The sequence below is a fragment of the Penicillium rubens genome (assembly GCF_028828025.1).
Source record: "Penicillium rubens strain IBT 27055 chromosome Unknown utg000002l_segment0_segment0, whole genome shotgun sequence".
In the NCBI taxonomy this organism is placed as follows: Eukaryota; Fungi; Ascomycota; class Eurotiomycetes; order Eurotiales; family Aspergillaceae; genus Penicillium; species Penicillium rubens.
This window is the reverse complement of record NW_026890600.1, coordinates 7,061,350-7,077,781: the sequence shown is the minus strand read 5'-3', so window position 1 is coordinate 7,077,781 and position 16,432 is coordinate 7,061,350. Positions and strand designations below refer to the sequence as shown.

At 51.2% G+C, this 16,432-nt stretch overlaps 5 protein-coding genes across 5 annotated transcripts; 4 read left to right on the top strand and 1 right to left on the bottom strand.

Moving 5' to 3' along the window:
• Nucleotides 1–755: 755 nt before the first annotated feature.
• N7525_005157 (uncharacterized protein) lies at nucleotides 756–4,538 on the top strand (the record flags this gene model as incomplete). Its single annotated transcript, XM_061213295.1, has 3 exons — nucleotides 756–858; nucleotides 1,152–1,634; nucleotides 1,720–4,538. The coding sequence occupies 3 exons, from the start codon at nucleotides 756–758 to the stop codon at nucleotides 4,536–4,538; spliced, it is 3,405 nt and encodes a 1,134-aa protein (XP_061070316.1).
• Nucleotides 4,539–5,347: 809 nt separating this feature from the next.
• On the top strand, nucleotides 5,348–9,196 carry N7525_005156 (chaperonin-containing T-complex subunit CCT8; the record flags this gene model as incomplete). Its single annotated transcript, XM_002565074.2, has 10 exons — nucleotides 5,348–6,015; nucleotides 6,083–6,323; nucleotides 6,380–6,404; nucleotides 6,463–6,508; nucleotides 6,561–6,624; nucleotides 6,673–6,704; nucleotides 6,760–6,818; nucleotides 7,098–7,320; nucleotides 7,434–7,804; nucleotides 7,914–9,196. The coding sequence occupies 10 exons, from the start codon at nucleotides 5,348–5,350 to the stop codon at nucleotides 9,194–9,196; spliced, it is 3,012 nt and encodes a 1,003-aa protein (XP_002565120.2).
• Nucleotides 9,197–9,618: 422 nt separating this feature from the next.
• Nucleotides 9,619–10,336, top strand: N7525_005155 (mitochondrial 54S ribosomal protein bL12m; the record flags this gene model as incomplete). Its single annotated transcript, XM_002565077.1, has 2 exons — nucleotides 9,619–9,864; nucleotides 10,004–10,336. The coding sequence occupies 2 exons, from the start codon at nucleotides 9,619–9,621 to the stop codon at nucleotides 10,334–10,336; spliced, it is 579 nt and encodes a 192-aa protein (XP_002565123.1).
• A 438-nt stretch (nucleotides 10,337–10,774) lies between these two features.
• On the top strand, nucleotides 10,775–12,350 carry N7525_005154 (uncharacterized protein; the record flags this gene model as incomplete). Its single annotated transcript, XM_002565078.1, has 2 exons — nucleotides 10,775–11,261; nucleotides 11,341–12,350. The coding sequence occupies 2 exons, from the start codon at nucleotides 10,775–10,777 to the stop codon at nucleotides 12,348–12,350; spliced, it is 1,497 nt and encodes a 498-aa protein (XP_002565124.1).
• A 431-nt stretch (nucleotides 12,351–12,781) lies between these two features.
• On the bottom strand, nucleotides 12,782–13,786 carry N7525_005153 (velvet factor family protein; the record flags this gene model as incomplete). The annotated part of the gene is made up of 1 exon (XM_061213294.1): nucleotides 12,782–13,786. The coding sequence occupies one exon, from the start codon at nucleotides 13,784–13,786 to the stop codon at nucleotides 12,782–12,784; it is 1,005 nt and encodes a 334-aa protein (XP_061070315.1).
• Nucleotides 13,787–16,432: the final 2,646 nt, after the last annotated feature.

Sequence of the window (16,432 nt, the reverse complement as noted above, 5' to 3'; positions counted from 1 at the left end):
AGGTGAATGAATAATACAAATGTCTCCGTACTCCCGCTACTCCATTTGTTCTCCATAGTAAATTAATTAACCCGATTTCAGGATCAGATCCCTTAAATGGATTGTAAAGCCGATCGGATATCCGTGTCGTGTCCGAAGAGGGAAGTAGAGTACCGAGGGTTGAGTATGCATATTTGCACATGTACATATGCATCTAATCGTATACTACATACTCCGTACAACATACAACATACAAGAATAAAGATTAATAAGATAACTTCTGATAATAAGGGGTGCAATAAGGCTAACCTTGGAACCTTCAGATGTTTGGAACCGTAAAAATATCAATTCAGGGGATCTCCACCACCATATCCATGGTTCAGAGTGGGACTTATTGTACTAGTAAGATCTTGACCAATTCCATGGTTTTTCTTCTTTTTTTGGTTTTTCTTTTGGTTTTTTTCCTGGTCTTTTTGATTTTTTTGGTCTTTTGGTCTTTTTCTTTTTTTGAATTTCCTTTTTGCAATTTATTTTCCCATGTGGTCCACTCTAAACGTGTGGTGTATACTCCGTACTCCGTGTGCCCCCCTGTTCAGCTCTTCCTCATCTTGTATACACTATTACACTTGAAATGTTTGGATTTTAATTATTATTCTATTTTCTGTTTAATTATTTTCTGGTTTATTATTTTTTTGATTACTTTTTGCTCCTGAAGGTTCGCCTTGTTATTTTTTTTTCTTTCTTTTCCCCCCCACCTCTTTGTTTCCTTTGAGTCGATGTGGAAACGTTCACCTAGATCGGAGGACTACTCTGGGAACGACTCAACTCAACATCATCTATCTGAGCTGGGTTTCCTAGGTCGATCCAGAAAGTCCAAAAGTAAGTGTGTTCTGTCTCTATGTCTCTCTTCTATTCTTCTATCAGAGTTGGGATTTCCCAGTCTTGGAAATGTCCTAGATCTGAGACTATTGTGGCCTGTTCTAGATGCCTATGGGATAAATCGGACTAAAACCACCCTCCCCTGAGTACTAGTATTGTTTGGGGTGTTTTTCTTTTTTACTCTCCCTCTTATCCACATCCTCAATCCTTTTGTGCTTCTGCAAAATAGCCTCAATCCGCTATTAGTCTTGAAGAGTCCCCACCTTGCTAACCAGGTTACCTGTGACGTACAGAATTTCAATTGCAGCCAGAATCATCCTCTCGTTCACCTCTCCGTTCATTTCGTTCACTCAGTCGAGGCGTGATAGACCGACCTAGCAGCAGTCTTTCCAACCAGACCGATATTACCCGGAGAGCACCTTCGACTGTCGCTGGATCGATTAATTCTGCCTACCCAGAACCCGGTCAACTTGCGCATTCAAATCGCTCACGCACATCATTTCATTCAAGATCGGGACGGACCACCGGCCTAATGGAGGTAGACCGCACCCACACGCGGAGGGAGAGGACCTTTGTCGGGAGCGAATGCGCTGTCTGTGAGGAACCATTGGAACATACCCTACGCGGCGAGCGTGTTCTGCAGCTCTCGTGTGCCCATGTCTCCCACGAGGCCTGTTTCTATGAATTTCTACGGGAATGCGATGGACAATACTGCCCAACTTGCAATGCGCCATTGGCCTTGGACACGAGTCGCGGCGGAAATGTCTTGGATATCGGTATGTCTCTCGTGCGGGGTTCAGAGGGGAGGACCAGAAGGCTAATATGATTCACCAGAGAAAATTAGTAATATTGTTCGTTCAGTGACGTCGAATGATACCGCAACGGTACGCAGTGGCTTGACAACACCTACTCCATGGGAGCCGTCCAGTCGACGAGCACCGAGTGAATCCGGCAGTCGCTACACCTCGGGTACCCGGGAGCCACCTTACACGAGGGACGCATCTTACAACCCCTCGGCAAAGGAACCACCCTACAACCCCTCGAGAGATTCATCCTATAATCGACGAGATAGCCGTGATACCAGCAGCCAGCGTGAGCGCGTAGAGCGATTGACCGTGGGCTCTAACCCTCGTCAACCCCACTCCCGGAACGGCAGCGCGGCCGGCTCATCGGGCGAATACAATGAAGGACACCACGCCAGTGGGCGGCGTCATGATTACGATGTGCAAGCTATGGAGTCAGACCTCAGTCCTCGCCCCAAGGTCGCCAAGAATCCCATTCCTGCGCCGATAGTCACTGTCCGAAGCGAGTTTCCAACTATGAATCGATCTCGCCAACAGCAGACCCTCACGTGTCTGATTACGGTCGAGGTGCCCGACGCCAATTGGCGTCCTGACTTGGATGACCTACGGCACACGCCTTCCGGACAGTCGCAGCCGGATGAGGCATATGCAGGACGATTTGGTGGCGGACAGGATGCTCGATCGATCCAGTATGAGCCAACGGAGAATATGGAAGAGGTGGCCGAGGAATTGCGCAACCGAGTGGACAATTGGCACGGTCTTGAGTTCCAACGGTTCGGCAAGCTGCGCCTCCACGGACACATGCGCGTGGGCAAGGATCGGGATTCCTGGCAGGAGTTGGAATGCTATCTCTTCGGCGAGATGCTTATTTGTGTCAAGGAGAAGAAATCGGGTGACTCCCAATTTGATGCAACCGGGCGACGCAAGCCTGTTCGTTGCAGTCTGAAGGGCTCGATATTGATTAAGAAGCATTTAAAGTCCATCGAGGTGTCGCCAGATGAACCTATTCTCTCCTTAAACCTTTCTGTCACTGAGCTGCCCTGTTTCTACCTTCGCTTCCAGAATCGCAACCAGCTTGAAATATGGCGTCGGTCTTTGATCGATTTGCACCCAGAGGCCATTTCACGCCACAATGACTATGACTACGACAACTCGGGGGCGGAGGAGGATGACTACCGCGGTAGCCGTGGAATCCAACGACAAGCTTCTATCAATTCGTCTTACGGGGCAGGAAAATCCATCAATACCGCCATTACAGACTACACCAACCCCGACTACGCCAGCCCCGATGCAGAATTCCCTGCCATCAACACTGTTCATATCCCCCTCGATCTTGTCGTGGTCATTCCGGTGTCCTCGTCTATGCAAGGCTTGAAGATTACTCTCCTGCGCGATGCCCTCAAATTCCTCGTGCAGAATCTCGGCCCTCGGGACCGGATGGGCCTCGTGACTTTTGGCTCGAGTGGTGGAGGGGTGCCCCTGGTTGGTATGACCACCAAGTCCTGGGCTGGATGGTCCAAGATCTTGGAATCGATCCGGCCGGTTGGCCAAAAGAGTCTCCGCGCGGACGTGGTTGAAGGTGCAAATGTCGCCATGGATCTTCTGATGCAGCGCAAATTCAACAACCCCGTCTCGACCATTCTTCTGATCAGCGACTCTTCTATCTCCGACCCTGAAAGCGTTGATTTCGTGGTCTCCCGTGCGGAAGCTGCCAAGGTCACCATCCACTCCTTTGGACTTGGGTTGACCCACAAACCCGATACCATGATCGAGTTGTCTACTCGTACCAAGGGATCTTATTCGTATGTGAAGGATTGGATGATGTTGCGAGAATGTGTTGCTGGATGCCTGGGTGCGTTGCAGACAACCTCCCACCAAAACGTCAAGTTGAAGCTCCGTCTACCTGAAGGGTCACCCGCCAAGTTTGTCAAGATTAGCGGCGCTCTTCACACCACAAAGCGTGCAACTGGCAAAGATGCGGAAGCCGCACTGGGAGATCTTCGGTTCGGCGACAAGCGCGACGTCTTGGTTCAACTTGTCATCCAGCCCGACAACGCTACGCAGGACAACATGCCGCAGGATCCGTGGGAGAGCCTAGTCTCCGGATTGGAGGCTCTCGGCGGCTGTTCCGATGGTGACGAGGGCCGAGTCTTAAGTGTTGAAGAGGTCCCATTGATCCAGGCTGATCTAACCTACGGCGACCTGCTCCGCGATGGCCATCTCACCCACTCCCCCCGCCCTTCACTCCTGGCCATTACCATGTTGCCTCCTAATCCTCGGGCCAACGGCCAGCGATCCTCGACCCCTCCAATTCCTCCTCATCCCTCGATCGTGCAGCGCCGGATGGAGCTACTCACTTCCGACATGCTGACCCGTGCTCTCACGCTGGTTTCTCGGGGCCAGCATGACCGCGCAATGCACCTCCTCAACGAAACCCGCAGCATCCTCAAAGGCCTGGGCAAGGGTGGCCTACCACCTCTGCCCCCGGGTGCTTCCAAGTCTGACGATGCCGATAGCCGCGGCGACACTCCCGTCTCGGCCTCCTCCCCTAAATCGTCTACCTTTGGCGGAACCCATTCATCCGCATCCGACACCAACACCATCACGCCAGCCTCCGCAGTCGATGCTCAGACGATGATTGCCCTGAACGCTGATCTGGAATCGTCCCTGGAGTGGATCAACCACCCGGCAGTCTTCGGGCGTGATTCACGCAAGGCAGTGCTCCAGAGCATTGGTGTGATCTCCTCACAGCGCGCCTACACCTTCCGCACTCCATCCGAAGCTCACTGGGCCCAGCGTGTTTCTGGTGTGCGTCGGTTGACGGAGCGATCCCAAGACTGGCGAGAGACTGGTGACGATGCTTTGACTGAGGAGTAGGGTGTCGACTCTCCGCAACTCAACACATATTTCTCCTCCCTCTTATTTTTGACTTCTGAAACGTTCCCCTTGTGTCATATTCCCGACTTTCTACATACATGTCGAGTCGACATTATTTCCCCTGTGTTTCTTACCCCCCTTTGCGATTTCTCTTTGCGATTTCTTTTGCCATCCCTATGATACCACTTTGTTCCCATGACTATGCAACATGATACCAGGGGCTCTATTCTTGATGTGTTTCCGTTGTATTGGACATAACATCTCTGTTTCTATGTAATTGCTCTGACGGTCTCGGCTATGGTGCGCGGGTGGGATGGGGTTCTGTCGGTTTTCTCCTTTAACTGTTTGAACATATGACGATTTACCGGACTTCTCTTTCTTTTTCTATACATCCAGCCTTGCTAGTTTATCTGAACCTATTACCTAGTTGCCTTGGATTAGTATATAACCTCATCGAAACGATTCTTTGGTTCCAGCCTCAATATCTCAGGTGGATCAACTCATGGGCCTAAATGTATGTGTTGCGAGAGCAAGAGATCTTTAGGTAGTGAGTTGTGTCTTTGTTGCCTTTCTGGGTCGATTCGAATAAGGACGTAGGATATCCTCACAATAGAGGATCGAAGGTTGGAGACATCTTATGGATGACGTTGATCCCAGGCTACGGAATGTGGCTGCTTATCGTCGTGTGGCTCAGTTCGGACCTTCAACTTGCAACTTCCCCGGGGAGGTTTGGTTGAGCTAGACCATTGCAAAATCCTTGAATCCTCTTCCTGACAACATCTAATATAGAGCTAAACAGGCTCTCGACCATGCTCCGTCAATCTATGGCGCGCGCATTCCGCAGCGCATGCGCATACCAGTTCTTATCGCCGAAGCCCTCCACCCACTTCAAGGCCGCCTCACCAGCAGCTCAAACATCACGCTTATCCAATACCCTGGGCCCTCGACTCTTTACCCGTTGGGCTACCTCTCTGCACTCTCAAATCGCACCCCTACGACAACGCCGACTCCAATCACAACTCTCATTCCACACACCTTCCCCGAGCGACCGGCGCACTTTCTTCTCAAGCCATAAATCTCCTTACCAACAAAGGCAGAACCAATACAACCGATTCCGAGGGAGCTCCCGACAACCTCTCGTCTTCCGCTTAGTGCAGAATGCAAAACCGCACCACTTTGTTATTATTGGCGTGGGGATATCGGGACTCTATCTATACAACACGGAGATAGTGGAGATGACCGGTCGACGACGGTTCAACTGCGTCTCTCGTCACCAAGAGCTCAACATGGGCGAAGAGAGTTATCGCGAGGTTCTCAATGCCGAGCGTGGAAAGATCCTGCCCCATAACCATCCTCTTACTCGCATGGTTGATGGTGTCCTGCAGCGGTTGATCCCGCAAGTGGATATCGAGGGCGCTGATTGGAAGGTTCATGTTATCAAGGACGATGGAATGGTCAATGCTTTTGTACTTCCTGGGTACGTTTTACTGGATGTTTGGGTTCTATAGTTGTGGATGTGGCTAACATTGTCTTGCTTCGCTTAGGGGAAAGGTATTCGTCTACACGGGTATCTTGCCCATTTGCAAAGACGAGGATGGCTTGGCTGCTGTGCTGGGACATGAGATTGCTCACGTCGTGGCCCACCATCCCGCAGAGCGTATGAGCAACAGTTTCATTACCCTAGGAGCTGTGTTCGCTATCTCTTTCTTGTTCGATGTCTCCGGACAGTTTTCCTCTTTCCTTTTAAACCTCATGTATAGCTTGCCAAACTCGCGGACGCAAGAGGTATAGTTGGTTCTTCGCTTTCATTCTACGGCCACTTGGCTAATTTCTGTTTACAGGCTGAAGCAGACAATATCGGACTAAGTATGAACCCTTGAAGTTAGGATCAACTTGCGATTGTGTCGCTAACAATTGTCTCCAGTGATGATGTCCAAAGCCTGTTTCAACCCTGAGGCCGCCGTCAAACTGTGAGTCGACATGACATGTGTTAGCGTCTTGGACTTTGCTGATAATTTCTAGATGGGCTCGCATGCATGAACAGGAGAAACAGGCCCCTCCACAGTTCATGTCCACTCACCCAACGGTAGGCGTAGAAAAGTTCCATACGTGGATGATAGCTAATTCATAGCAGAGTTACAACCGAATGGAAGCCATTCAAGGATGGTATGACCATTTCCCCTGCGTTGACTTATTGACTGTTACTAATTCGACCACATAGGCTCCACAAGGCCGAAGCAACCTACGAGGAGAATGGGTGCAGCTCTGTTAAAGGATACAGTAAGAGTTTCTTCCTTTGTTCGATATACTAAGTTGCTAATAATCCTAGTGCCTGGTTTCCGAACTGCTTATAATTCACAAATCTCATATTTGAGATGATCAAGCATCCAAGTCAATAGTGCAATTGATGGTAACTGCACATGTGTATAATAGCATTAGTCGATGTATTAATAAACATGAGAGAATCTCCCATTACAGACCTCCTGAGACATAAAGTAAAATCATATCAAACATACAAAGTATGAAGGATTATAAGATTGTAAAGTTGCTGATCTATAGCAAGACGCCAAGCAACTGGGCAACTGGCGGGCTCCCCCTCGTGCAAACCGAGCAAACCCACCACCGCAGCTCCAAAAATTGCCCGGCACAACAGCTCCATCCACTCCCTCACATTCAACCCATTTGATATCCAGTCGCATCTCCTTCGGACGCGACCTAATATCATGTCGCTATCAATTCCAGGTCCCTCCCAGGCGGGGCTCTTCAAGCCCGGGTACCAGAGGTGAGTTCGAAAAGTCGGGGAGCCAGAAAGCCCACCGCAATAGGGACCTCCCTATCTGGCGCCCCTCAAAAAGAAGCAAAGCAATTGGCTGATCTGTGTTTCCTACCATATAGTCACGATGCTGAAGATGGAGCCGTTATCCGTAACATCGAAGCCTGCCAGGCTATCTCAGGAACCGTCCAGACCTCCCTGGGCCCCTATGGCCGCAACAAGATCGTCATCAACCACCTGCAAAAGATGATTCTGACCTCCGATGCGGCCACTATTCTTCGTGAGTTGGATGTTGTTCACCCCGCTGCTAAGCTACTTGTTATGGCGAGTCAGCAGCAGGATGCGGAGATGGGCGATGGTACCAACTTGGTTATTGTGTTGGCCGGGGAGTTGTTGAAAAAGGCAGAGGAGTTGATCCGTATGGGCCTCAAGACGAGTGATATTGTTTCTGGATACGAGAAGGCTCAGAACTATGCCTCGAAGGTTCTAGAGGGTATGTTTCCCAACCGCCCCCCCCCCCCCCTCTCTCTCTCTCTCTCCTTCCATTATGCTTTGTGGATATACAAGTATACAAGTGGGGGAATGTTTCTGACTTTATCTAGACCTTGAGGTCGACAGACTCCAGGAAATACGATCGGCAACAGATTTGAGCAAGGCTCTCCGCACAGTGGTGGCTTCTAAGCAGTCCGGTACGGAAGATGCTTTGGCTGCGTTGGTTGCGGAGGCTGTTCTGGCTGTGTTGCCCAGGAACCCCGCTAACTTCAACGTCGACAACGTGCGAGTTGTTAAGATCATGGGTGGTAGCTTGGAACAGTCAAAGGTGGTGAAGGGTATGGTCTTCCCCCGGGAGCCCGATGGAACTATCAAGAAGGCCACCAAGGCCAAGGTCGGCGTTTTCAGCTGCCCCATCGATATCAGCCAGACCGAGACCAAGGGCACAGTTCTCCTGAAGAATGCCCAGGAGATGATGGACTTCACCTCGGGTGAGGAGGATCGTCTGGAGATTGCTATTAAGGAGCTTTACGATTCCGGCCTCCGCGTGGTCGTTGCCGGTTCCACTGTTGGCGACTTGGCCATGCACTACCTCAACCGTTTCAATATCCTGGTCATTAAGATTCTGTCCAAGTTCGAGCTCCGCCGCCTGTGCCGCGTTGTCGGCGCCACACCTCTGGCTCGTCTGGGCGCCCCCATGCCCGATGAGATGGGCCAGATCGATGTTGTCGAGACGACCGAGATTGGCGGTGACCGAGTGACCGTCTTCCGCCAGGAGGATGTTAACGCCATCACCCGCACAGCAACCATTGTCTTGCGCGGTGCCACCCAGAACCACTTGGAGGACGTCGAGCGTGCCATCGACGACGGCGTCAACGTCGTCAAGGCCATCACCAAGGACCCCCGTCTCGTGCCCGGTGCCGGTGCAACGGAGATCGAGCTCGTCGAGCGCATCTCCAACTTCGCCGACCGAACCCCCGGTCTGCCCCAGTACGCCATCCGCAAGTTCGCCGAGGCCTTCGAGGTCGTTCCCCGCACACTCGCCGAGTCTGCTGGTCTTGATGCCACCGAGGTTCTCTCGCGTCTGTACACCGCACACCACCGCGCCAGTGCTCCTGGCGAGTCATCTTCCGAGGAGGATGAGGAGGAGGGCTCGTCTGAAGAGGAGGAACCCTACTGGACTACGGGTGTGGACCTTGAGATTGGCGACTCCGATGGCACTCTGGACACTGTCGAGGAGGGTATTCTAGATCTTATGGCTACGAAGATGTCTGCGATCCGTCTGGCCAGTGAGGCTGCCCGGACGGTGCTGAGCGTCGACCAAATCATTGTCTCGAGACAGGCAGGAGGACCCAAGCCTCCGCAGGGTGGAGGTGATTGGGACCAGGACTAAATTTTCTTTAAAAAAAGGAGCGATGAGGGTCTGGATGCTGTTTGATAATATGAGGCCTATAGATCTTCGTACGATGATACGCTTTTTGAGAACCACTGTAAATTGGACTACCTTTCTCTTCCAGTACTTTTTCTTTGCTTTCTTCATAGATACTCTCTACAGATATCTTATACAATGAAAAGGATATCAGAATTGAGTTGATCATACCTTTAACTAACTATAGTTAGTGCTACGGCGGTGTTTGCCTGATAGTTAGTTAGATAAACATATTTGCCTGAGGCACAACAAATGATCACGTGCCACTCCCAGATTTTCCTCGAGTGTTTCCTTTCGGTCTTGATATCAACGAGCCGCGATTCCAATCCCCACCACTTTCCTCTGATTTTCCTTTCTCTCGGGCTTCTCTCGTTATCACCTCCGCCATGTCCTTCTCCACCCAGGCCGCAGCCCGCTGCGCCAGACAGCTCTCCGGCTCCGTCCGCCCGTCCTCCCTGCGCATCGCGACCTCCGCTACATACCTCACAGCCCGTGGCACACCTAGCAGCCGGCGATGCGAATCCACCGAGGCAGCCCCTGCTGCTACCACCAACCCCAAGATTTCCCAAATTGTCGACCAGATCAGCACATTGACGCTGCTCGAGACTGCCGACCTGGTGTCTAGCTTGAAGGTGGGTTTGACAATCTACACATATTCAATGGATTTCCAAACAGAACATGCGGACATTCCATATATGCGTCTATCTACATCGTCACTCTACTCAATTGAAGTATTTATCCGAACCATTGCTAATCAAAACGCCTGCACAGACCCGCCTGAACATCCCCGACCTTCCCGTTGGCGGCTTCGCCATGGCTGCTGGTGGTGGCCCCGGTGCGGCCGCTCCTGCTGCCGAGGAGGAGGAGGCTGCTCCCGCTGCTGCCGAGAAGACACTGTTCAACCTGAAGCTCGAGTCGTTCGAGCCTACCTCCAAGCCCAAGGTCATCAAGGAGATCAAGACCATGCTCGGCCTGTCGCTGGTGGACAGCAAGAAGTTCGTCGAGGCCGTGCCCAAGGTCCTGAAGGAGTCTGTGCCTAAGGAAGAGGCGGAGAAGCTCATTGAGACGTTCAAGGCGCTCGGTGCCAAGGCGACTATGGAGTAAAAGCTGTGTTATTATTTAGGTACGGGGAGGGGGTAGATTGAGAAGAGAGTCGGGGGAAGATGTTGTCCATTTGGTCTTTTCCTCTGTTCTTCTTCTCTTTGATTCTTGCTTTTGAGAGATCTTGTTGAGCATTTATTGTGTTTGGCCTGGCAGATCAAGGCAAAATGTACATTATACGCATTGTGTTCTGGGACCGTCTGGTACAGAGGGCTCATTTGGTTAATTGATGCATTTAGCATATCAATGCTATTCTATCGCTTTTAAAATAAGTAAATATCTTCTTTAAATACTACATTGCCGTATAGTAAAGTTGGTAGATCTAAATGTCAACTGTTCGGAGTAGCTTCGCGGTGAAGTTCCCGATCCCCAGAGCTTCGGAGAAAAAAAACTTCCCCCTCACCCAACCAACCCCCACGATCTGCCTCTGCGCTCTTTTCAATGGCCAGACCATTGATTTTCCCATTACGATGGCGTCAATTACATCAAGCTCTCTGTCCAAAAGCCCACGCGTTGCGCCACAACGGCCTGCAAGCTTGCACCGCTCGAGCTGTCACCAATAGCAACCCAACCGCATCGAAACGACCCTTCCACACTACTCAATCACGGTCAGCTATTAGGCCTTCTCGCCGATCACCATCTGTTCGAAAACAAGAGAGGGGGGCGGGAGCGGTACCCGAGGATGTGTTAGAAGGCCCAAATGGATTGACGCTAGACCGTGACGGGTTTTGGAACCATTATTGTGTTGCGCATGTTGAACCAACATTGGCTGAGTTTAAGAAATCCACGCGTCACCTTTATGAGACTTACGGCTTCGTCTTACCGCCGGATGTTAACATCGCGACGTTTGGGTCTGTAGGTGAACAGTTAATCAGGCTGTCGCACTCGCGGTACCCTTCCGCAAGTCTTATACGGAGTATCTCAATAGGTGAGTTTCAATTTCAATTGAGTGTATAGCGGAAGGCTATGGATTGGGTGATTTAGACTAACTCTGCACTTCATTATAGATGTCGACGCTGTTTATCGAATCGCGTTCGCTCTGAGACCCCTTTCCAAAGGCCGCTACATCTACGAATGGGCGTTGACCGGCTGCGCAAAAGCACATTCGCGCCGAGCCCTTGTGGATTTGGTGAACCAGTACATCAGCCTCGAAGGCGTGGATATTTACCGAAACACCGAGCCCATGGTGCAGATCAAAGACTTGGCTCTCAAAGATGAATTCCCTCAAGCGATCATGCTATATGCCAAACTGCTCATCTGGCGTGGCGAGAACGGACAAGCCGCCCGGCTCCTAGAGCAGAAGATTCTGCCATACCTGCAACCCGTTAGCAAACGCCCTCCCCTTTGGGAGGATATACGGTTAGTGGACGACTTCGAATCGCCCTGGCGGATGTACGCTATTGCTATTGAGAAGGAACAGGGTCTACAGGGCATCCTGAATGCCACGCGACGCGCCGCCTTGGAGTTCTACGACCCGCTTGCCATGACTGACTATGCCATCTCCGTGTTGGAAACGGATGAACCTCACAGATACGAGGTGTACGAATCGTACATGGCCGCCGCTGCATTGGGGCAACAGCCTCTAGCCTGCTTTTACCTTGCCAATTTCTATTACCGCATCTCCCAAGGCGAATTTACAACCGAAGCAGAGAGAGACGCCAAGAAGAGGGAGGAGGCCTATGCCGCGCGCCACGCCTGGTTGAGACGTTTCGAACCCATAGAAAAGTGGGTTAATGATTTGTTCAACCAACCCCTCGACCGCAAGTCATACCGCATGATGGCGATGGATTGGTACGAGCTTGCCTTTGATATGGGAAACAATGAGGCTGGGTATATTCTAGCCTTGCTCCTTCGCGAGGATGGCGAGATGGAGAAAAGCCGTGAGGTGTACAACCTTACTGCTCGAAGGGGTCTCCCTACCTCGTTACCGGAGAAAGGGCTGAAAGAAATGGAGGATAAGTGGGAAGACCAGACCTGCAACCCTGGTCTGCCTCCTCAGCTCTTGAGGCTTGCGTAGGTGCTTTAGAGCCGTTGTGTTTATACCTTTAATATGTATGCTGTACATTTTTGTCCTTGTATCCCAATATGGTATCATTGCAATGTTTCTTTCTGGCGCCTTTTTTCGGCCTTGATACCTTTTTCTTCTATCTATCCCCCGCTCCCAAGCATGCATGTCTCATCTCGCCTATCCCATGTAAAACCGACAGAAGAGAAAAGCAAAAGTTCAGAACTGTCGTTATGATTGAAGAAAAGAATCAAACGCCGTGTTTCATCCCCGAGTCCAATTTTCCTTTTCCTCGTGCCAAACCCGAGACAAAGCCATTCACAGACTCCAGACTGACAACCCATATATTCGAAGGATGATAATATCAACACAGCAGAAGAAGACAAAAGGAAGACCCCCCCCCCCCCCCAAAATTGACAAGAGCCACCACTCACAAATCAAAATCACCGCCTCTTCTTCCCCTTCCCCTTCCCATGACCCCTCGTCTTCAACTCCACAAACCCAAGTTCCTTCAAACCCTCCGCAAGAATCGACGAATCCCTCATCCCGGGGAAATCCTTCGCAGGATACACCCGGAACGGATCAGACCACGCCTGCGCAAGAATCGGCATCGACTGTCCCGTATCCTCCACAGAGCCCCAATTCATCAATCGAAACTGCAGCCTGTATAGGCCCGCCGAGCGGATCGAGAGATCCGCGAAGATGAAAAAGGTGGCTGGTTGGTGGAGGCGCGAAGCGGCGTGGTTGTAAACGTGGTGAGGGGGGTTGGAGATATGAGGATCGGATATGGAGGATGGGTGTGCGGGAGCGGAGTTGGGGTCTGGGTCGGCGTCGACGTAGAAGGGGGACATAAAGGCTTTGCCCGATAGTAATGGGGTTGAGAAGTTGTCGTCTGTGCGGGCGACGCCGTCTGTTTCTCTTTCTCTTTCTCGTTCTCTTTCGTGTTCTCGTTCTCGTTCTCTATCGCGGTTTCCGTCCCGGTCTTGATCTCGCTCCTGATCGCGCTCGCGTGAATGTGCTTCTGTTGGTTCGGCATATGGCAAAGAAGGTGAGACGGGGAATAGTAGACAGCCTACTGTGAAGCGGGGGTCTTGGAGGAGATCCCGGTCTTCTTGTGAGTTGGAGTCGAAGTCGGTCAGGAGGATCTGCACGATTGGGGGTGGGTCAACTGGGCGGCGGTCTCTGTCGCCTGCGCCGCAGGCTCGTGCGGCGATGGGTTGCTGTCGGATGTGGAGATGGTATCGGGATTGGGTGGATGGTCGTCTGGGTGGTGGAGGGGGTGATGGTGATTGTGGCTCCGGTTCAGGGTGGAGGAGCTTGTCGAAGCCGTGTGGCATTCTGTAGTTCGCGTTTCGGGACTGTGGTTTCGGGTCTTGGTGAATGCTGGGTAGTATAGGATTGAATGCGTGGGTGGCTGCGCTTTTATCTGACCAGACGGGGCTGGGCATGGCCGTAGAACTGCTGCTGTGTCTATATAAAAGTCCGTTGTCAGAATGTGGTTCTTGTTAGAATGTCTCCTCTGCATTGTGTAACCTGTCACAGATGTGACATGAGACGGAGGATTGTGTTCGAATTCTCCAAGCCGAAGACATCGCATCAGGACGGAGCACTGACAGATAGAGGCGGTTCAATCGACAGAAACGAAAAGAGAGGGACTTTACTGGGACTCCACGTCGTATGTCCAGCTCCGGTGACTCTCATAGTCACGAGCATGGCCCGAAGTTGGGTACGTTCTCTCATCGTACGGGTTGTAGTAACCGCGGGCATCAGAGCTTCCCGGATATTGGTGATAGGGTCGGAGAGGGAGCGTTTGGGGCGTAGATTGTGTGTTCATGTAGGCATTGTCGGACGAAAGCATATATCGGGGATCTGTGCTTCTTTCAGGAACAACCAAGGCAGGTAGCCTTGGACCAAGAGGTGCCCCGTGCATAGGGCGCCCATAGCTCGTGCTCTGGGGTATGATCTGTCGAGGCTCATGTGGGTAAGGATATGGCATGGGTGTCGGGCCGCGGTGTTGTGTGCGGGGACCTGAGTCGATGTATGGCCGTTCAGGTGTGGAATTCCCACATTGCTGTGGCGGTGGCCTCGCCATATATTGTTTGGGGGACTTGCGCAAGTCCCAATAGGTGGTCCTTGTGTTATAATTTAGATATTGCCGTATTGGGGTTGGTTTCAGACGAGGTAGGTTGCAGACGAGGCATTGAATGAAACGCACAAAGCGGTCAGATAATCACGATCAGAACAGAGTCAATGTCCCAGATAGAATTATATGTCTTGATGGGAAAGAGAAAAACATATCCGGTCAATGAAGGCATCTGATGCTCCACATGTAAACGCAGGCGGTTAACAGCGACGCCTCATGACACTAGCTCGGTATGATCTTTTCTTCTTCTTCTTCTTCTTTTTTTTTTTTTCGCCCTGTCGAATTGGCTCTATACTTCCCTCGGGGGGATTCGTTGGCCGATTTTCCTTAGGGATCGGAAAAAAAAAAGAAAAAAAAAAGAAACGTCCACAGTAAATTTTAATCACCCCTGTCCAGTTTCCCCGAGCTATCCAACCATGTGATGGCTGGAATATGACAGGGGAGTGGGAATGGTGAAGGTCACAGTATTGAATAATGTCCTTGTCTTAGTCGAAACACTTCGATACCCTACGATTGGCGTATCCACCGGTAATGAGAAAGGGAAGAGCCGGGGGAACGGGGAACGGGCCGAGTGGGTTTTGCCACGAGAAGGGGAGACCAGAACTACACAAGTGGGCGTGGACATGGGTGTGTGGGCTGTGCCTCCATGGAAATGGTGCGTGAGCTGAATGAAGGCAGAAAATGGTCTCCGATCTCTCGAAAGACGGTCAGGCAATCGAATATAAGTGGAAGCTGTTTTGTATTGTGGAACTCGCATGTACAACCGGGAAGCTTTTCTTGGGAAGGGTGCTCTTGAAGTATCTCGTGTTGGCGTACGGAGTGCAGCCCCGGTCTCGACCCATCGGCATAGTGCGAACGGGGCAAGAAAAAATGGACAAAGACCTTGTCGAATTGTGGCTTTTTGCGGACCGGTCTACGGGGTTGTGGGCCGCACACGACCAGAGGGGTTATGTGTTTTGGCTTTCAGAATGTGTGAACAGCACTCCGTACGAAGTGTGCGGATTGTACGGTGTAACTGGCGTTTTAGCGAAAAACTCAGATGTCCGCTTTGTAGAGTACAGTACAGCAAATTTGCCGATTGCTGACCGACAAGCCTCCGGCGAGCTGGGAACCGACTCTTCAAATCCCAAGTGACTGGATCTGGAAGCTGCCGTGAGGCGTGGTGATTGGCGTTCAAACCGTTGCTTGGCAATCCTTCAGAAAAGGATCTGCCTTCCCCCCCCAACAATGGGGAATTTGGAAGTGTTCACTGGAACTCACCGTCGTGGTGGGATGATCTTGGTAGGGACACGAGGTAGTCCTAGGGCAATATAGTTTCGAGGGTGGCAAGGAGTAAGCCTTTCGGAGGGAAACCGTATAACCTGGCAAGTTCATCAGCTTTCCTGAGATTCAGAGTCAATTGACATTCCAGGACGCTCTTACCATTGCAACCCCTGCTCGTGGGTCTCTGAGTGGACTTTGACAGCAATTCCAATTAGAAATGGCCAATGGTATCTTGCCGTTCGATCGATCGGCGTGCAATTTTAGCGAAGACGAACGAACTAGTACTAAGATTAGACGGGTTCAGATTGGTCCAAGCGCTTGAGACAATTTTATTGTCGGATCCGAGAAGTGTGCCTCTTGTCATATGTGGCACGTTGCTAATGCTGGGGTGCTGGGGGCCATTTTTGAAGATTTTGCAGCCCAATGCTGGAAGGCCAACGTGGATTGGAAGTCCTTGAGTTGCAGATGCAGGTCGAGTTTCGTCAAGGGTATTTGAGTTCTAACCTTGTCGGCAGTTCTAGGGACTCGCGTCGACTTTGGACTAGACCTCACTCCAGTTCTTGGTGCATGAGAATCGAATGTCTTATGACGTACGGAGTACTCCGTACTCCGTAGGACTGAAAACCCATGCAAGTCAAAGTTTTTGGGTATGCAACCCCACGTAGCAGTGTGGCTGCGTTGCCTCTTC